Source organism: Zea mays, chromosome 5 (genome assembly GCF_902167145.1).
Source record: "Zea mays cultivar B73 chromosome 5, Zm-B73-REFERENCE-NAM-5.0, whole genome shotgun sequence".
Lineage (NCBI taxonomy): Eukaryota > Viridiplantae > Streptophyta > Magnoliopsida > Poales > Poaceae > Zea > Zea mays.
Genome location: NC_050100.1, coordinates 184,252,422 through 184,273,687, shown reverse-complemented (window position 1 = coordinate 184,273,687; position 21,266 = coordinate 184,252,422). Strand labels below are relative to the sequence as shown.

Below are 21,266 nucleotides of genomic sequence, written 5' to 3'. Positions count from 1 at the left end.
GGTGCGAGATGAAACGGCTCAGGGCCGCAAGACATCCCATGACTCTCTGTACGCCCTTCAAGTCCTTGATGGGCCCCATGCTGGTGATGGCTGCGATCTTCTCCGGGTTGGCTTCGATGCCCCGCTCGGAGACGATGAACTCCAAGAGCATGCCTCGGGGTACCCCGAAGACACACTTTTCGGGATTGAGCTTCACGCCTTTCGCCTTGAGACATCGGAATGTCACTTCAAGGTCGGAAAGGAGGTCAGAGGCTTTCCTCGTCATGACTACGATGTCATCGACATAGGCCTCGACCGTCCGGCCAATGTGTTCGCCGAACACATGGTTCATGCACCGCTGGTACGTCGCACCCGCATTCCTCAAGCCGAACGACATGGTGACATAGCAGTACATGCCGAAAGGTGTGATGAAAGAAGTCGTGAGCTGGTCGAACTCTTTCATCCTGATTTGGTGATACCCTGAGTAGGCATCGAGGAAAGACAGAGTTTCGCACCCAACAGTGGAATCCACGATTTGATCGATGCGAGGCAGAGGGTAGGGAACCTTCGGACATGCTTTGTTTAGACCAGTGTAGTCTACACACATCCGCCATTTCCCTCCTTTCTTTCTCACAAGCACAGGGTTGGCAAGCCATTCGGGATGGAATACCTCTTTGATGAACCCTGCTGCCATTAGCTTGTGGATCTCCTCGCCTATGGCTCTGCGCTTTTCTTCGTCGAATCGGCGCAGAGGCTGCTTGACGGGTCGGGCTCCGGCTCGGATATCCAGCGAGTGCTCGGCGACATCCCTCGGTATGCCAGGCATGTCCGAGGGACTCCACGCGAAGACGTCGGCGTTCGCGCAGAGAAAGTCGACGAGCACTGCTTCCTATTTGGGATCGAGCCCGGAGCCGATCCGGACTTGCTTGGAGGCGTCGCTGTTGGGGTCGAGGGGGACGGACTTAACCGTCTCCGCTGGCTCGAAGTTGCCGGCATGACGCTTCACGTCTGGCACCTCCTTAGAGAGGCTCTCCAGGTCGGCGATGAGGGCCTCGGACTCGGCGAGGGCCTCGGCATACTCCACGCACTCCACATCGCATTCGAACGCGTGTTTGTACGTGGGGCCGACGGTGATGACCCCGTTGGGGCCCGGCATCTTGAGTTTGAGGTAGGTGTAGTTGGGGACGACCATGAACTTCGCGTAGCATGGCCTTCCCAGTACCGCGTGGTAGGTTCCTCGGAACCCGACCACCTCGAACGTCAGGGTCTCCCTTCGGAAGTTGGAGGGTGTTCCGAAGCAGACGGGAAGGTCGAGTTGTCCGAGGGGCTGGACGCGCTTCCCGGGGATGATCCCATGGAAAGGCGCAGCGCCTGCCCGGACCGAGGACAGATCGACACGCGGGAGCCCGAGGGTCTCGGCGTAGATGATGTTGAGGCTGCTGCCTCCGTCCATGAGGACCTTGGTGAGCCTGACGTCGCCGACGATGGGGTCGACAACGAGCGGGTATTTTCCCGGGCTCGGCACGTGGTCGGGGTGGTCGGCTTGGTCGAAGGTGATGGGCTTGTCGAACCAGTCTAGGTAGACTGGCGCCGCCACCTTCACCGAACAGACCTCCCGACGCTCTTGCTTGCGGTGCCGAGCCGAGGCGTTTGCCGCTTGCCCACCGTAGATCATGAAGCAGTCGCGGACCTCGGGGAACTCTCCTGCCTGGTGATCTTCCTTCTTGTCGTCGTCGCGAGCCCTGCCACCCTCCGCGGGTGGCCCGACCCTGTGGAAGTGGCGCCGAAGCATGGCGCACTCCTCAAGGGTGTGCTTGACGGGCCCCTGGTGATAGGGGCACGGCTCCTTGAGCATCTTGTCGAAGAGGTTGGCACCTCCGGGGGGTTTCCGAGGGTTCTTGTACTCGGCGGCGGCGACAAGGTCCGCGTCGGCTGCGTCGCGTTTCGCTTGCGACTTCTTCTTGCCCTTCTTCTTGGCGCCGCGCTGAGTTGACGCCTCGGGGGCATCTTTCGGTGGGCGGCCCTGGGGTTGTTTGTCCTTCCGGAAGATAGCCTCGACCGCCTCCTGGCCAGAGGCGAACTTGGTGGCGATGTCCATCAGCTCGCTCGCCCTGGTGGGGGTCTTGCGACCCAGCTTGCTCACCAGGTCGCGGCAGGTGGTGCCGGCGAGGAACGCGCCGATGACATCCGAGTCGGTGATGTTGGGCAGCTCGGTGCGCTGCTTCGAGAATCGCCGGATGTAGTCCTGGAGAGACTCTCCCGGCTGATGTCGGCAGCTTCGGAGGTCCCAGGAATTACCAGGGCACACGTACGTGCCCTGGAAATTGCCGGCGAAGGCTTGGACCAGGTCGTCCCAGTTGGAGATCTGCCCCGGAGGCAGGTGCTCCAACCAGGCGCGAGCGGTGTCGGAGAGGAACAGGGGGAGGTTGCGGATGATGAGGTTGTCATCGTCCGTTCCACCCAGTTGGCAGGCCAGCCAGTAGTCCGCGAGCCACAGCTCCGGTCTCGTCTCCCCCTAGTACTTTGTGATGGTAGTCGGGGGTCAGAACCGGGTCGAGAACGGCGCCCGTCGTATGGCACGGCTGAAGGCCTGCGGACCGGGTGGTTTGGGCGAGGGACTCTGAACCTCCCCGCTGTCGTAGTGTCCCCCACGCCTAGGGTGGTAGCCTCGGTGCACCCTCTCGTCGAGGTGGGCCCGACGGTCGCGATGATGGTGCTCGTTGCCGAGGCGTCCCGGGGCCGCAGGCGCTGTGTTGCGCGTGCGCCCGGTGTAGACCGAGGCTTCCCGCATGAATCGGGAAGTCGCGACGCGATGTTCCGAGGGGTGCCCCTACCTTCGGGAGGCGGAGCTCTCGGCCCATCGGACCACGGCGCCTTCCAGGAGATTCTTGAGCTCTCCCTGGATTCGCCGCCCCTCGGTGGTTTATGGCTCTGGCATCGCACGGAGAAGCATTGCTGCTGCAGCCAGGTTTTGGCCGACCCCACAGGATGCGGGTGGCGGCCTGACCCTGACATCGTCGGCGATGCGGTGCTGGAAGCCCTGGGGTAGATGACGCATTTCTCCGGCCGGAGGTTGGCCCGCCCATTCCTGCCCGACGTCCCGGCGGATCGGCTCAAGCGCTCCTGCTCCCTCGTCGAGCCTGGCCTGCACCCCGCAGATTTGCTCGAGTTGTGGGTCATGGCCCCCCGCCTGAACGGGGACCACAGCTAGCTCCCGTGGGATGTCAATGCGAGGCACCGGCCTAGGGAGATCACCGTCCTCCGGCATGCCGAGATGGTTGCCTTCGGAGGGACCCCCTAGATCGACGTGGAAACATTCGCGGCTTGGGCCGCAGTCCTCGTCGCCGAGGCTGCGGCTACCGTCGGAATAGTCGGAAAGGCAGTAGTCGCATGCGGTCATGAAGTCCCGCATGGCACTAGGGTCGCCAAGTCCAGAGAAATCCCAACAGAAGTCGGGCTTGTCATCTTCCTCGGACCCCGAGGGCCCGTAGGTCGAGACGTCCGTCAGCCGGTCCCAGGGTGACCGCACACGAAACCCCAGAGGGTTTGGACTCGCCTCTACGAGAGCGTCCGCCAAAGCGAAGCCGCTTGGTGGGTCGAGGCTGAATCCGAAAGGCGTGAGATGGGAATCGGTCGGTACCTCTTGGTCGACGGGCGGTGATGAAGTCACGTCGGGGACTGACTGCACCGTCGTCTCAGGTACGAGGGTGACGTCCAGCAAGCCTTTCGCGAGTGTGCTGGCGTCGTCCGTTTGCTCGGAATTGGCGTGTCGCGGGGAGACGGCGCTCGTCTTCGTCTCAAACGCGAGGTCGATGCCCGACGCGCCCCCCGTTGGGGCGCTAGCGCCGTCGACTCGCTCGACAGCCGACGAGGCGCTGCCTCTTGCTTGGCCTTGGTTGCCCCGCCTCCTCCTCCGTCGACGGGGGAGAGGACGGGGTGAGCTCGAATGTTGTTCTTCCACCACGCGGGGAAGACGTCGTCGATTCCGCCGCCGGCGGGCGGGTTGTCGGCCGCCATTGTCGTTGTCGCACGGCGGTGGAAGGAGTATCATGTCGTAGCCGCCGTCGAGGGACATGAACTCAAGACTCTCGAAACGGAGCACCGTCCCGGGCCGGAGAGGATGCTGGAGACTGCCCATCTGGAGCTTGACGGGAAGCTATTCGTCAACACGCAGCAGGCCCCTACGTGGCGCGCCAACTGTCGGCGTTTCGAGACCGGGGGGTCCCTGGGCCGACGAGTGAAATGTCGCCGCGTGCCCCAACCCAGATGGGTCGGCGCGAGACCGAGCGCGAAGGGGGGAAGTGAGGTGGCCGGAGATGGGCGTGAGAGAGGTGGAAATCCCGCGGCCTTCGTGTTCGTCCCGCGCCAAGGTCGGGTGCGCTTGCAGTAGGGGGTTACAAGTGTCCACGCGGGAGAGGGAGCGAGCGGCCTCACGTGAGCGCCTGTCTCGTCCTCGTCCCCGCGCGGCCAACCTTCTGTAAAAGGGCCCTGGTCCTTCCTTTTATAGGCGTAAGGAGAGGATCCAGGTGTACAATGGGAGGTGTAGCAGAGTGCTACGTGTCTAGCGGAGGAGAGCTAGCGCCCTAAGTACATGCCGTCGTGGCAGCCGGAGAGGTTTTGGCACCCGGTTCGTGTGGTGTCGTGGCCGTCGGAGGAGCGCTGGAGCCTGGCGGAAGGACAGTTGTCGGGGCTGTCGAGTCCTTGCTGACGTCCTCTTGCTTCCGTAAGGGGGCGAAGAGCTGTCGTTGTCAGGGAGCGTGCGGGGCGCCATCATTGCCTATATGGTGGAGCGAGCCAGATGGGACGCCGGTCTTGTTCCCCGTAGCCCGAGTTAGCTTGGGGTAGAGTAATGATGGCGCCTCCTGTCGACGTGGTCGGTCTGCGCCCTAGGTTGAGCGATGTGGAGGCTCCTCCGAGGTCGAGGTCGAGCCTGTCTTCCATGGCCATGGTCGAGTCCGAGCCCCTGGGTCGGGCGAGGCGGAGACCGTCGGCTAAGGCCAGGGCTGAGTCCGAGCCCTGGGGTCGGGCGAAGCGGAGTTCATCGTCTTCTGGGGCTGAGCCCAAGTCCGAGCCCTGGGTCGGGCGGAGCGGAGTTCGTCGTCTTCTGGGGCTGAGCCCAAATCCGAGCCCTGGGTCGGACGGAGCGGAGTTCGCCGTCTTCCGGGGCTTAGCCTGAGCCCTGGGTCGGGCGGAGCGGAGTTTGCCGTCTTCAGGGGCTTAGCCCAAGTCCGAGCCCTGGGTCGGGCGGAGCGGAGTTCGCCGTCTTCAGGGGCTTAGCCCGAGTCCGAGCCCTGGTCGGACGGAGCGGAGTTCGCCGTCTTCCGGGGCTTAGCCCGAGTCCGAGCCCTGGGTCGGGCGGAGCGGAGTTTCCAATGGTGCCTGAGGCCGGGCCTGACTGCCTGTCAGCCTCACCCTGTCAAGTGGCACTGCAGCCGGTGCGGCGCAGGCGGCGCTGTCCTTCTGTCAGGTCGGTCAGTGGAGCGACGAAGTGACTGCGGTCACTTCGGCTCTGTCGACTGAAGGGCGCGCGTCAGGATAAAGGTGTCAGGCCACCTTTGCATTAAATGCTCCTGCGATCTGGTCGGTTGGCGCAGCGATTTGGTCCGGGTTGCTTCTTGGCGAAGACAGGGCCTCGGGCGAGCCGGAAATATGTTCGTCGCTGGAGGGGGGCCTCGGGCGAGACGGAGATCCTCCGGGGTCAGCTGCCCTTGTCCGAGGCTAGGCTCGGGCGAGGCGTGATCGAGTCCCTCGAATGGACCGATCCCTGACTTAGTTGCACCCATCTGGCCTTTGCAGCTTTGTGCTGATGGGGGTTACCAGCTAAGAATTAGGAGCCTTGAGGGTACCCCTAATCATGGTCCCCGACAACACTGGACCGATTTTGGGCGGAGGCGATTAACACCGCCTGCTACTCCATCAACCGGTTATATCTTCACCGAATCCTCAAGAAAACATCATATAAACTCCTCACTGGTAAAAATCCCAATGTTTCTTATTTTAGAGTTTTTGGGAGCAAATGCTTTATTCTTATTAAAAGAGGTAGAAATTCTAAATTTGCTCCTAAAGCAGTAGAAGGCTTTTTTATTTGGTTATGACTCAAACACATGGGCATATAGAGTCTTCAACAAGTCCACTGGATTAGTTGAAGTTTCTTGTGACATTGTGTTTGATGATTCTAATGGCTCTCCAGTGGAGCAAGTTGATCTTGATGAATTAGATGATGAAGAAGCTCAGTGCGTCGCGCTAAGGAACATGTCCATTGGGGATGTGTGTCCAAAAGAATCCGAAGAGCTTCCACAAGCACAAGATCAACCATCATCTTCCATACAAGCATCTCCACCTACTCAAGAAGAGGACATGGCTCAATAAGAAGAGGATGAAGACCAAGATAATGAGCCATCTCAGGAGGAGGACATTGATCAAGGGGGAGATGAAGTTGATCAAGACAAGGAAGATGATCAAGAGATTCAAAATCAAAGACCGCCACACCCAAGAGTCCACCAAGCAATTCAAAGAGATCACCCCGTCAACTCCATACTTGGTGACATTCATAAGGGGGTAACCACTCGATCTCGATTTGCTCTTTTTTGTGAACATTACTCTTTTGTGTCCTCTATTGAGCCACACAGGATAGAGGATGCACTAAAAGATGCAGATTGGGTGGTGGCAATGAAAGAGGAGCTCAACAACTTCACGAGGAATGAGGTATGTCATTTAGTTCCACGTCCTAATCAAAATGTTGTAGGTACCAAGTGGGTATTACGCAACAAACAATATGAGCATGGTGTGGTGATAAAGAACAAAGCACGACTTGTTGCAAAAGGTTATTCACAAGTCGAAGGTTTGGATTTTGATGAAACCTATGCACCCGTAGCTAGGCTTGAGTCAATTTGTATATTACTTGCCTATGCTACTCACCATGGCTTTAAGTCATATCAAATGGACGTGAAAAGCGCCTTCCTCAATGGCCCTATCAAGGAAGAAGTATATGTTGAGCAACCTCCCGGCTTTGAAGATAGTGAGTATCCTAATCATGTTTATAAGGTCACAAAGGCGCTTTATGGGCTCAAGCAAGCCCCAAGAGCATGGTATGAATGCCTGAGAGACTTTCTTATCACTAATGGCTTCAAAGTTGGAAAAGCTGACCCTACTATCTTCACTAAAACAATTGCTAAACACTTGTCTGTATGCCAAATTTATGTTGATGATATTATATTTGGGTCTACTAACAAGTCATCTTGTGAAGAGTTTGGTAGGATTATGATACAAAAATTTGAGATGTCTATGATGGGGGAGTTGAAGTATTTCCTTGGATTCCAAATCAAGCAACTCCAAGAGGGCACCTTCATCAGCCAAACTAAGTAAATTCAAGACATACTTAAGAAGTTTGGAATGAAGAATGACAAACTCATCAAGATACCTATGGAAACTAATGGGCATCTCTACCTTGACACGGGAGATAAATCAGTAGATCAAAAGGTATACCAATCGCTGATAGGATCTTTACTATATTTATGTGCCTCACGACCGGATATTATGCTTTCTGTATGCATGTGTGCAAGGTTCCAGGCAAATCCTAAGGAATTTGACCTTAGGGCCGTGAAAAGAATCATGAAATATTTAGTTTACACTCCTAAGTTTGGGCTTTGGTACCCCAAGGGATATACCTTTGATTTAATTGGGTATTCCGATGCCGATTATGCTGGATGTAAGATTGACAGGAAGAGCACATCACGGACTTGTCAGTTTCTGGGAAGATCCCTAGTGTCTTGGGCTTCAAAGAAGCAAAACTCAGTAGCTCTTTCTACCATCGAAGCCGAGTATATTACTGCAAGTCACTGCTGTGCACAATTACTTTGGATGAGGCAAACCCTCAGGGACTATGGCTACAAATTGAGCAAATTCCCTTTCCTATGTGATAATGAGAGTGCAATCCGCATGACGGATAATCCTGTTGAACACAGCTGCACTAAGCACATAGACATCCGGTATCACTTTCTGAGAGATCACCAACAAAATGGGGATATCGAAATTGCATATGTTAACACCCACAACCAATTAGCTGATATCTTTACCAAGCCACTAGATGAAAAGATGTTTAGCAAACTTAAGAATGAGCTAAATATACTTGATTCTCGAAACATTTATTGAAACATTGCACACAAAGCTAATTTATATACCTTTGGTCATATCTCTCTCATTTGGTACAAATGCATATTCCTTATTCTTCTTGTGCCAAGGCTAAGACTAATGTGCTCTCAAGTATATTTCTATGATTAGTCTTAGACTGAAAGAAAAATGGAGTATTTGGCAAAGGCAAGGCTTCCACTCCAACTCTGATGGTATCATTTATCCTTTGCCTTTACTCATGCAAATCTCAATTGGTATAACCCTTCACTCATGTTGTGGGGAGAGAAAGTATTAGGATCAACAGGGGGAGACGTGTAAAAGGGCTCTCAAGTTCTTCATTTTTGGCGATTAATGCCAAAGAGGAGAAAGTATTAAGCCCAAAGCAAAAGGACAGCACCACCATTTCAAAATTTTCAAAAACTAAAGGAAGAAAACTTATTTCAATTGATATTTTAGTTAGTCTCAAAATTTTCATTTGGTATCTCATTTGGTTTCAAAATTTTACTTAGTATAAGAATTTCAATTGCTATAATTTCACTTGGTATCTGTTTCAAAAGGGAAAATCATTTCAAAACCCTCTTTAAAGCTAAGGGGAGAATTTCTTCAGGGGGAGCTTTCATTTAGTAAAAGGAAAAGCATTTGAAACAGGGAGGAATTTTAAATCTTGAGAATGCTTCTTGAAATCATATTCTTATACTTTTGGCTATTTGCAAAATAATTTGATTTTTTCCAAAATATTTTCAAAAACAAGCAAGTGGTGCAGATGTGGTCCAAAATGTTAAATAGAAGAAAGCAATCACGTTTATTCTTACACTGTCACACCCGGCTTTAAGGAACAAAGTCAGGTGCATCTCATACATGCACCAAGAAGACAACATATATAATAACAGAGTGTATAGAGATAAATGTCACAATAATCAGAGTATTTAATACATAGCGGAAGTCTTATTACAAAATAAAAGAATAAATATAAAACGAACTAAGGATCGTCGGCGCCAATGTCAACTGAGAAACGCCACCTAGATCAGATCGAACCCCTCGCCTTGTGGCTCCTCCTGAACCACCTGTTCTTCTCCTGTGGGGGGTGTGAGACAGCAAGGGTGAGCTCACACATGATCATCGCTCAACAAGTTGTGGGGAACCAGTGGACATGAACTCACAAAGTTGGGAGTTCATGTGATGTGTAAGGCTAATCAATGACAGGGGTTAAAGTTGAGCATTGCTTTTAAGTAGTTGGTCAAAATTTTATTAGCAGTTACTAAGTGTAAGTAAATACCAAACCTTAAGTAAAGTAATAGAACAAAATTAATAATAAACCCATGCAATGCAAATGACAAAATTGAATTTAAGTTCCATAATTTAAACATCAGAGAGTCCTAAGCCGCTCATGACCGTGAGCTCGGCTAGTGTACCAGTTTTACACTCTGCAGAGGTTGTACCCTTTACCCACAAGTCATGCTACCCATCTGCCAAGGGGTCGCGACTCCCATACACCTCTACCTAGGAAGCGCGGCAGGGCAACACTACGAGGCCTTTACAAAGTTCCACTAGCTTCCGAAAACCCGCTACAGTTTATGGGAAGAGCACTTGCAAGAATCCTCCGTCTGACCACCATCGCAGCTAAATCAACCCGAGAACCTCCTTGCATGCAACTCCCCTACTGCCCTTGCCCCTTTCGGGTAAGGTAGTCTTCCACTAGCTTTCCTAATTAGTCAGCCAAGGGCGTCCCATTAATCCCTTGTGGTGGCACGTGTTTCTCAAGTTAAGCTCTATGTTCCAATTAACATTAATGATCTTGACATGAACATAAATAGAATAACAAAAGAATTGGAACATGGATATAATGAAAATATTATCCCAAAACCATGTAAAGCAATAGCAGAGACTACCCAAGTGATTCAGGGGTAAACAAGGTAATGAGATAAACAATCTAGGGTGACCTATCGGGTCCCATCAAAATTAAACCTATGCATGAATAAGTGACATTAAAGAACATTATTGGGTAAAAAGTGATCAAGGGCACAACTTGCCTTCAATGAGCTCCTGCTCAGCTACTTCAACCTGCTGCTCACCAGGATCCTCAGTCACGTGCTCTTCTACTCGCCACAATACAAACAAGCACATTATATAAAGAAAATTAACATTACACCAAACATATAAACAAATACACAGTAATAATCTACACATTAAAATAAAACCCTAGGAACAGGAATCATAATTTTTCGAGTTATAGATTTTAAGTTATGAATTTTCGAAGGTTTTATGTGTTTTAAATAGGATTAAGTGAAGAATTAATTTTCTTACTGTTTTCATGACAAAACAGAGACCCTAGGTGTTAGAGAATAAAATTACAGAATTTTAGAAATTAGAATGAAGTGGTTTGGAGCTCATATGAATTTTCTATGAATTATCAAAGTTCTAGCATATATTTTCACATTAAAAATCCTATTTCTAATTCATTTAATCGATTTAAAACAGTTCTGGATCGGGCCTCAATTACCGAAAAGTACAGGGGTCACGGGGTAAAATTTCTAAGACACAGTGAATAGCACTCTCTAGACGGTGGGTTTATTCCTCGGTTTACCAGGGTTTCTTTTACAAAACACGCGGCCGAAGGGGTATGGAGTGTTAACGGCCGCTGGATTAGACACCAAGCGCCCAGATTAAACTAGAAACTGCGCAAGCCGGTATTCATTGTAGACCCTAGGATCTGGATCCTACGGTCAAGGCGGGTCACGCGAAGGACTACACTGACTTCAGATCTGAGCCGTTCATCTCCTAATCAACGCCCCTGATTACAACCCGCGAAGGGGTGTTACCCAGGTCTAATCGGAGCCGCGCAAATCACATCCAAGGGCCCGCGGTGTTCCCCCCCCCTTCTAGCTCATCGAGACGGCGGCGCCGCCCAAGGCAGCGGCGGATCCCTCACCGGCGTCGCGCTAACCGCGAGCCCGACGAGCAAATCACCCCGAGGAATCACGCAAAATGAAATTCACGTACTCGTGAATTGGATAGGGGGCGCCATACCAAGATTTGACGAGGCGGTGATGTCACCCACGATGCACAGCACATCCGCGGCGGAAACGAAGCTCCGACGACAAATTCAGGCCGCCACCGGGGTCGTTCCTTCCTGGGATGGCCGCGAAATCTTCAGTCGACAACCCGCAAGGCCCCTGGACAAGACTTCGAGGGCGCGGTCGTCGGCAATCTAAGGTTCACACACGGCGGCCTCCCACGCTCTCTGCCTCCCGCCTTCTTCCTCCTCTGGCGAACGCAATGGAATCTCTCAGCTGGGCGTGAGTGCGGAACGAGCCACGAAGAGAAGTATTTGTCCCCAGGAGACCGGTTCATACTCCGCCTGGTTCGGAAGGTTCGGTCAGCCCGAGCCAGGGGGAGGGCGCGGCATCTACGGCGCGCAAAATGTAACAGCCGAAGCTGGAAGAAAGGGTCTTACGGGCCAGCCCCACTGGTCAGCGACGAAGATCGCCAGTGCTCGCGGACGACCGCACAGTGAGGCTGCGCACGGGCCCAGCTGTCGGCGCGTGCGTGATGCAAAAGTGGGCTGCACAGTAGTGATCCGGGGTTGGGTCGAAAAGGGGAAACCGGGCCCAGGTAAGCTCTCCTTTTTTTATTTTATTTCCTGCTTTCTTTTATAGTAATTTTGAATCAAGTTTGAATTTCAAAGTAAGTTTCACCTTTGAGTCCATTTTAAAAATTCACACTCTAGTGTAGGAATAACATATTTTTATTTATTTATTTTTATAATATTTATTTTCCCTTTTCTTTTCTCAATTCTAGAATTTCTTTTAGATTCTAGATTTCCTTTTTGGATTAATATATTTCTTGTCTCTTTATTATTTTTATATTGTCACAAAATGCATACACACAAAAATAATATCCAGCATGATGCATAATTTATTTGAGTGTCTTTTGTTAATTATTTATATGTTTAATTGTGGTGTTCACATGAAATGAGAAACATAGAAAACTCATATATGTATACGGAGTACAATTTCTCTGCTTAGACTCTATTTACAAAGTAGGTGTTACATACACATATGTATAAAGTTTTTCAATTGGTTTAAATCTAAGTAACCTATGCACATCAATCATAATTGCAAACTAGTTACATTTCTTCACTTTATATTTGCTTTGGTTTGTGTTGGCATCAATCACCAAAAAGGGGGAGATTAAAAGGGAAATGGGCTTAATCATTTCCTATAATCAATTTTGGTGGTTGACGTCCATCACAAACCACGTGGACTAACTAGTTTGCATATATGTCATTTATCTCAGGTGCATAAGGTTCAACACAAACCAAGGAAGAAAGTCAGTTGGGGACTCAAATAAATTTGGAGCAAAGGACTAGAGAGTGTGCTGCTAGTGGCGCACCAGACAGTGTCCGGTGCACCAGGCTGAGCACCAAGCGAACAAGCCAATCTCGGGTTTTCTCAGGGCGCGCTCCGCTATAATTCACCGGACATGTCCGGTGAGCCAACGGAGCAACGGTAACCTGGCGCCAACGGTCGACTGCAAAAGGGAACAATGCAAGTCAGAAGTCAGAACACACCGGGTCCGGTGTGCCACCGGACTGTCCGGCGCAACTAAGGACAAAGGGCTCCAACGGTCGTCCGCTCCAAACCCCAACGGGTGTGCTGATGTGGCACACACCGGACAATGAACAGTACCTGTCGGGTATGCTCATCGCCAGCAAACTCAGCCAACGACTAGGAAGTGGTTGGAGGCTATAAATACCCCCAACCACCTCCTTCAATGGCATACAAGTATTCTGAACATCACATTTCATTGCAAGAGCAAAGACAACCACTCCAAAGACACAACAAAAGCATTCAATCCACTCCAATTTTCAAAATCAACTCTATTGCTTAAAGACTTGTGAGATGATCATTTGTGTTCTTTTGTTGCTCTTGTTGCCTGGATTGCTTTCTCCTTCCTATTCTTATTTCTCTAAGTGCTTTGTAAAGCTAGCAAGAGACACATAAGTGTGTGGTGATCCTTGCGGGGTCTTTGTGACCCAATTGATTAAGGAGAAGCCTCGACCGGTCTAAGTGACCGATTGAGAGAGGGAAAGGGTTGAAATAGACCCGGCCTTTGTGGCCTCCTCAACGGGGACTAGGTTCTTTGGAACCGAACCTCGGTAAACAAATCACCGTGTTCACTTGTTGATCTTAATTTGATTTGTTTCTCCTCTTTCCTCTCTCTCTAAAGTTTCCTTGCTAATATTGGTTTGAGCTTGCTCCCAAAGCTATACACATCAATTTGAGCAACTCATAGCAAGGGAAACAATCTTCCGCACTCCAATTTAATTCTAACGCTAACCCCGACCTTAGTGCATGTTTAAAGTTTGTAAATTTCAGGTTTCGCCTATTAACCCTCCTCCAGACGACTTTCAATTCCGACTACACCGACCCCTAGCTTTCGTAGACTGGGGCTCGGTGCAGTCGGTCGTGTAGTGCCATGCGGAAGGTCTACGCACTCAGGTCTAGCTCGATAGGCCATAAGTGCATCACAGTCCGAGGGTGCGCGGGCCATTAATGCGCCGCAGTCCGGAAGCTTGTACGTCATGAGTGCTATGTGTCGTGAGGGGTACGTAGGTCATGAGCGGGAAGCAGACCGGCGCCTACGCTGTGGCTCGGTGCTAGACGTGGTTAATACGACCAATCATTTATGGTGGGTCAGTCTGGGGACGGACACATGATTTACTCGAGTGGTTCTTTTCCGACACGCTCGTCCTCACTTGTCATAGTCCGCCATGTCCGGCCCGAGGCTCGGTGCCGTGGGATTCGACCGGGGGAGATCCTTCCAAATTTGGCGCACCTACCTATTCTGACTGACTAACGAACCCCAGCGATCATGGGCTCTTTTTTCGGTGTGCTCACTTACCTACATATCAATTAACAATTAGGTCGCTAATAATTAACTAGCTAATTTAACTAACAACTTGTTAGGGGACTAAGGTCTTATTTAGAACAAAGTCCCCCCCCCCCCCAATTCTACGTTTTTTCTGTGTTTTAACTAATTTCTATAAAATTTCTAAGAAACCTCTATACAATTTCTGTAAAATTCATGCGTTCTAAATTGGCCATAATAATTAACTTCAGAGAGAGGTAGAGGCTAGAGCTTACCTCGTTCACATATCTGAGCTGAGTCGAGCCAACGAGCTGCAGCCCAGCAGAACGCGGAAACCTGGCGGCCTGTTCTTCCCCTTGCCCTCTCGAATCTCGAGTTCTGTCCCTGCCCCTGGCATCCTCGCTACCGCGGCCTTCCTCCCCCTCCCTCCCCCTCCCCTGATCGCATCCACCCTGAAACCCTAGCGGCCTAGCCCCCGGTCATGGCGCGGCGGTCGACCCCTCTCCTACGCCGCCTCCTCGCCCCATCGCCTTCCCCCTCCGCCTCCACTCCCCTCGCCGGCGCCGTGTCCCGCCGCACCGTCACCTACATGCCTCGCCCGGGGGACGGCGCCCCGCGCGGCGTCACTCTCATCCCGGGCGACGGCATCGGGCCCCTCGTCACGGGCGCCGTGCGGCAGGTGATGGAGGCGATGCACGCGCCGGTCTACTTCGAGACATACGAGGTCCGCGGCGACATGCCCACGGTCCCCGCCGAGGTCATCGAGTCCATCCGCCGCAACAAGGTCTGCCTCAAGGGCGGCCTCGCCACCCCCGTCGGCGGCGGTGTCTCCTCCCTCAACATGCAGCTCCGGAAGGAGCTCGACCTCTACGCCGCGCTCGTCAACTGCTTCAACCTCCCTGGTCTGCCTACCAGGCACGACAACGTGGACATCGTCGTCATTCGGGAGAACACTGAGGGCGAGTACTCAGGGCTCGAGCATGAGGTAGTTCCTGGCGTAGTCGAGAGTCTCAAGGTATGGAAAATTCCATGTATTGCTCTACCTTTGTTGATGTAATGTGTGACACGCTGGCAGCTGATACGTGCATATGGCCAGATGTGCTAAGCTTATAGATACTGTGAGTCTGTGACACCGTTACTGATTCTACTGCTCTAGTTACTGGTAGAATTATACACACCCAGTCTCCAGATGAGCTGGCGAACACATGCATGATGATAGAATTATATCAGGAAGTTGAATCTGCAATCTTGTATTGTATATATATATATTTTTGTAACACCCCGTCCAATCCCTGGACCGGCGGTACTTACTCCTGGCAGCTCTCTAGGATGATATATTGTCCCCACAGACCAACACGAGTCTTTTGTGCGCACTTTGTCCTCACTCATGCGCACCCGAGAAAACTTCCCGGTCGGTCACCCATCCCAAATTGCTCTAAGCCAAGCACGCTTAACTTGGAGGTTCTTTCTAGATAGGCTTCCGAAAAAGAAGATGCACCTTGTTGGTATGATTACACTATTAATTCTATTAAGCCTTGGACCAGGACATCCCATCCCAGGGGCTAGGATATCACAATCCACCCCCCTTAGAAGACCGACGTCCTCGTCGGTCAACCCCAATCCAGGAACCTCCCCTCTTGGCCACGTCTGTATGTCTAGTGCCGTCATATGCCATGCCATGTGACCACTCCGGGCCCACATGCGCCATGCGCCATATACCCGAACCCCCTAGCCCACACACGCCCGTGAAACCGCGAGGGTCGGTTCTGATACCACTTGTAACACCCCGTCCAATCCCTGGACCGGCGGTACTTACTCCTGGCAGCTCTCTAGGATGATATATTGTCCCCACAGACCAACACGAGTCTTTTGTGCGCACTTTGTCCTCACTCATGCGCACCCGAGAAAACTTTCCGGTCGGTCACCCATCCCAAATTGCTCCAAGCCAAGCATGCTTAACTTGGAGGTTCTTTCTAGATAGGCTTCCGAAAAAGAAGATGCACCTTGTTGGTATGATTACACTATTAATTCTATTAAGCCTTGGGCCAGGACATCCCATCCCAGGGGCTAGGATATCACAATTTTTCAGAAAATCATTTTGCAATCTTTTTGGGTGGCCCTTATATGATAGATACAATGGTAGGTCGACATGCTTACTATACTTATTTAGTGTTTCTGATTGGTATATTGATGGTTTAATCTTGAAATATACTGACTGGTGCATGTTAGTATCAGCTTGTGGACATTCAGTTGAGAAATGAATGCATTTCTGCATTTTTGTATGGAAAAGCCTGATGCATTTTTGGCAGTTTATTATATTTATGTGTCCAGCAAGCTGATCTACTTCTGTGAATGTGAGGCTGTGATATCGGCGCCATTGGATAATTCATACAACATTTCGTAGTGACTTGCTTAAGTGTAGCCCCAAATTAAGTGAGACGGACTTAATTTATTAGGTGTTTTATAAAGCTATTGGATGATTGTGAATGGTGTATGTTATCCTGTCATTCTTGATAGTATGTAAACAGATATATTTTGCTCAAAGAATATTAAATATTTATTGCTAATCTTTGATTAATCTGTACATACAGAATTATTTGTATTGAAGATTATGTAGTCACGTTACTATAGTAACAATAGTATTTGTGTTCATTTGTAACTATCATTGTAGTAGTATCTATTTCAAAAGGTAGTGTTAGGCACTAGACAGAACATCACCACCTCGCTTAGCATGTAGGAGTTTTGCCATGGCATTTTGTGCATGTGTGTGTGTTTTCTTATTATTAGAGTGGGTTTGGCATTGATCTATGAAAGAAAATTGTACTATTGGAGATGGATGAAGATGAATTATGGTATTCGAAATCATAGAGGTGACAATGTCAAGGTATTCTTCTAATACATGTCATATCTTCTCTATCTCTACTCCTTTAAAGCACGAGTTCCGTGCGTTATGCGTCACACACGAAGTGTGTAGGTCAGATTCTCTTCCCGCTTCTCGCCTACCAATGGGTCGTGATAAACCACCGAAGTACAACACGACACAAAGCCGCACGCAGCTCAACGCTCCCACATAGTACCACCCCACTAGCTGAAGAAGGATGAGCAGCCGAGCGAGCTATAGGAAAGGGACAGGGCTCCTTTTCAACTCGTACCTTTTCTTGCCTTTTGGCTAAGATAAAGTGTGCTATTTGTTCTTATCAGTTTAATGGTATGTGGATCATATGTCCACTATGATATTAGATTTATTTTTGTGGATATGTTTGCGGGGAGGGTCCAGCACACTAGCTTGCCACTGGCCCCTGCGTGTCGCCTAGCCGTTGCACTGGTATATGATTGTGTGCTGTCGCAACACACGGGCATTGTACTAGTTTAATGTGACATAACTTAAATTGATCAGAAGAAAATTTAATCTCCCATAATCTGTTAGGCAGTTCCTAGGCATTAGGTAGCACACGACAGTCTGCCTAGTGCCTAGTGCTTTTTGAAACAACGGATATAATTGTAACAAGCAAACTTAATGAGTGTTATTCATTCATCCACCCCCATCTAACTGTCAGTAATGCAGTAACAGATAAGAACTGAAATTCCTAGTATGTAGCCCAATTTATGGCCTGGCTGATGTAATATTAGTAAATTGCCAAAAATATCACAGTATTGTCCAACCTATTTTCATTAACTTGATTTTTTAGTCTGTTCTGTTACATTTCTCTTTGATGTCATGAATGTTGGGCCTGAAGTCCAGGTATTGGTTTAATCTTTAGATTTTGTAACGCTGGTGTTATGACTGTGGTACCCTGTTCTGACTTGGCTGCAAATACTCTCTTTGGGTTTATCTTTGCTCAAAAGTCAGGTATCTTGAAAATCTGCATTTTTACAAGTTGGAATGTAATAAACCTCTCTTTACAGGAGCGCTTTTTCACTGAAAGTGGAACGTATTGCAAGTTCTTTTAGTACACTATTTACTATCACTTTGTTGATTTGCTAGGTGATAACAAAGTTCTGCTCTGAAAGAATTGCCAAGTATGCTTTTGAGTATGCATTCCTTAACAATCGAAAGAAAGTGACAGCAGTGCATAAAGCCAACATCATGAAGCTTGCTGATGGTTTGTTCTTGGAGTCTTGCCGTGAGGTTGCAAAGAAGTACCCTGGAATTCAATATAATGAAATCATTGTGGACAACTGTTGCATGCAGCTTGTTGCAAAGCCTGAACAATTTGATGTTATGGTATGTGTATTCACTTTTATCAATTAATTGACACTGTATCTCACCTAGGTGATGTTTGATGTGGTTTTCTTATTCTACAATGGCAAATTACAACACCGTTTGTATTTATGATCTTGGACATGTCACATGCTATATACCTACAATCTTATACTGGTCTTTTGTGGACTATTTAAAAACGAAATGTACTATGCTCTGCAAATGTGATATAAAAGTATGTTAGTTCCTAGTGTTGCCAAGCTCATATTTTCCTTTGTTTTCTCTCGCATTTTCCAGAATAATCTGACGATTCCAGATGATTTACTTTGATTACCTGTGGAGTTTGAACATGTTTTTTTGTTCCTTTTATAGGTCACCCCAAATCTTTATGGCAATCTGGTGGCTAATGTAGCTGCAGGTATTGCTGGAGGCACTGGTGTCATGCCTGGAGGTAGAGTTTTAATATGAGTTGTGTGAAACCTACACGTCCAAATAGCATGCATAGTTTTATGTTTAAGTTGTATTTGCATCTGCTGTTGTGTGATTTTTTTTTGCTCGTATACTGCATCTGTTAACGAGTTTATTTTCATACAGCCGGTAATCTTTTTCATGAGTTCTGTACAGCAAGCTTGTGCAAGTTTTCTACTTGTATTTGAGCACTAGCAGATGCAATATACATATTTGGAAGGCATGTGGATCTTTACGTGCTGAATCTTTCAGGTAATGTGGGGCAGGACCATGCTATCTTCGAGCAAGGTGCTTCTGCAGGAAATGTTGGAAATGAGAAAATTGTGGAGAAGAAGAGAGCTAACCCTGTTGCACTGCTGCTATCTTCTGCCATGATGTTGAGGCACTTGCAATTCCCATCTTTTGCTGACCGGCTGGAGACGGCAGTTAAGCGTGTCATTGCAGAAGGCAAGTACAGAACCAAAGATTTGGGCGGCACCAGCACCACCCAGGAAGTCACAGATGCGGTCATTGCCAAATTGGGTTAGAAACCAACCGTGTCTTTAATACAACTTTTTTTTTATCTCTTGGACTAGGTAACTAGTCCTGTCAAAACATTTGCTCCTCTCGTAGGTTTAGTTCACCATTTTGTTCGGCAAATCCTTGTACAATCTTCAGGTATCTCGTTTCTGACCAGGTTTGGGTTTGGGGTAACTGAGCAAACTCAGTATTAATTTTTACGCAAATTTTTGCGACCTTAATTCTTAACTGGAAATAAGAGAAATATGGAACAGTTCTCTTTTGGGCTTGCTGGTTGCTGTCATGCTACCATGTAACCTTCTGTATTCCAGTGTGTCATACATACGCATATTAAGGTTCAAGCTTGACAATCGTTGACTAACAATTGACCAGTAATGTTTAGCTATTGCAATACGAAATTGGTAGGGTTGGTTCTGTAACCAAATGAACTATTCAGTAACAATAGATTTATAATCATAAAAAATATGATATAAATGAAATGCGGCCAAGTGTAATTTGAGAGCTAAACCATGTCTTATAAATTGGAGTGGGTGTAGTAGTTTCTTTATGTGGAGACGTGGTGGAAACTATCCTCTTTTTTTTTGCTAACTCCAGTAGTAGTTTGTAGTGTAGGTGACTTTGTTTATAGAGTGAGATAGGTAGTTTGCTAGAAATAGCGTTAAGAGGGAAACATGGTTTTGTCTTCACTGAACTTTTGTTTGATATTTTATTATGAACAACAATCCTCGATTACTACTGCCATTCTATTGTGTGTTCGTTTTGGCTCCTCGCTGGATTTTGACTGTTAGAATCGGCTTCTGAGGAATCACTTCTATGAAAACCGTCCAATTTTCTATATATTAACCATGGGAGCAAAGATCGCTCCTGGAAGGTCCACGTCATCATCTTTTTCACTGGTCGTTCGCTCCGACGACAACGGCAACGAACTGCAGCTGCCCATCGAAGGACGAGCGACTTCTAGAACCCCCATACTTCCTTCCTCGTGCGCCCGCGAGCTGTCGGTTGAGGCATTCACTTTGAGAAGAAGTGTTTCCTGGTGCATATGGTGCTATATTTTCTACAAAATCAGTTGGGTTATTTTTATTTTAACAAAGGCGAGCAACATCAATGAAAAAAATGTGTTCATTATATAATTTTGTCTATCGTACATATATGCTCTTTATTTTTTAGGTAAATATCTTGATAGATTAATTATAAAGATATTGTCTTTGATTCAAATCTTATATGGTGCTCAAATTCATTGAGCCAACCCAGATTTACTCCAATAGTTTAGTAACTATATATATTACACGTAGTTTGTTTGACATTCTTTCGTTACCTGCTTAGTTTACATTGAAATTGCACTTAGGCATTGCGATTTCATTTTATAGGTTTATGAAGAAGCTAAAAATCAAAATGGTGATGTCAACCATAAATACACAGAGAAGAGAATGACTTTGCTTTGACTTTGCTATTGCCGGGTGCCCCGGTATCAACTTTGAGGTCATCGAATGTAAGGTTTGACACTGCTTTGCGAAGACTTTCCATGAGCAACATCTGTTGGCTATAATATTAAACTTGATGTATGATATTTAAACCAAAACACAAATTGGATGAGGCTAGAAATGTGGATTTTCGAGTGCTCCTGACACCTTTTGCGGAAGACTTTGCTTTGGTTGTAGGCTGCATCTAGATAGTTGAGTATTTTGCTGCATATTTGCATGCCAAAAGCGGTCGATTCTCACGCTACTTCTCTAGGATCTCCATTCAAGACGCTTCAGACAAATCAAGAGCTCCTCCATATAACACACTGCATTATGCTTCCTACATCCTCATCCTGCTGATAACACACATATAAAATCCTATTGAAATTTGGTAAACAGACAAAAGCTCTTGGCAGATGCATTGCAAAAGTTTTGTGATTCTAAAGGTTTTATACAAACTGATGCTTGATATTATACTTTTATTTTGTTAAAACTGTCCTGGGACAGTATTAGATTCTCAACCCACCATCGTTATTAATTATTACTAACTGTTTACTATGCGCGCAGGGCGTGCCCTAATTACTAGTTAATATGAATGTAGAATCCATTCAGCTGTCGTGGCGGGAAGAATTCGT

The 21,266-nt window shown here is 48.4% G+C and overlaps 1 protein-coding gene and 1 non-coding gene across 3 annotated transcripts; both read left to right on the top strand.

Annotated features, from left to right (window-relative positions):
• The first annotated feature begins 14,271 nt into the window (after positions 1–14,271).
• On the top strand, positions 14,272–19,436 carry LOC100272953 (uncharacterized). Of its 2 annotated transcripts, none has more exons than XM_035967791.1 (4): positions 14,272–14,995; positions 17,966–18,205; positions 18,554–18,599; positions 18,902–19,436. In XM_035967791.1, exons 1-4 carry the CDS (start codon positions 14,462–14,464, stop codon positions 19,174–19,176), a joined length of 1,095 nt encoding a protein of 364 aa, XP_035823684.1. In that variant the 5' UTR covers positions 14,272–14,461; the 3' UTR covers positions 19,177–19,436. The 2 variants fall into 2 exon arrangements, with proteins under 2 accessions (XP_035823684.1, NP_001140877.2); NM_001147405.2 differs by having other exon boundaries at positions 14,302–14,995; positions 18,554–18,632; positions 18,902–19,430.
• LOC111589483 (U2 spliceosomal RNA) lies at positions 17,131–17,334 on the top strand. The gene has a single exon (XR_004849900.1). It is a non-coding gene; the product is annotated as a U2 spliceosomal RNA (small nuclear RNA).
• Positions 19,437–21,266: the final 1,830 nt, after the last annotated feature.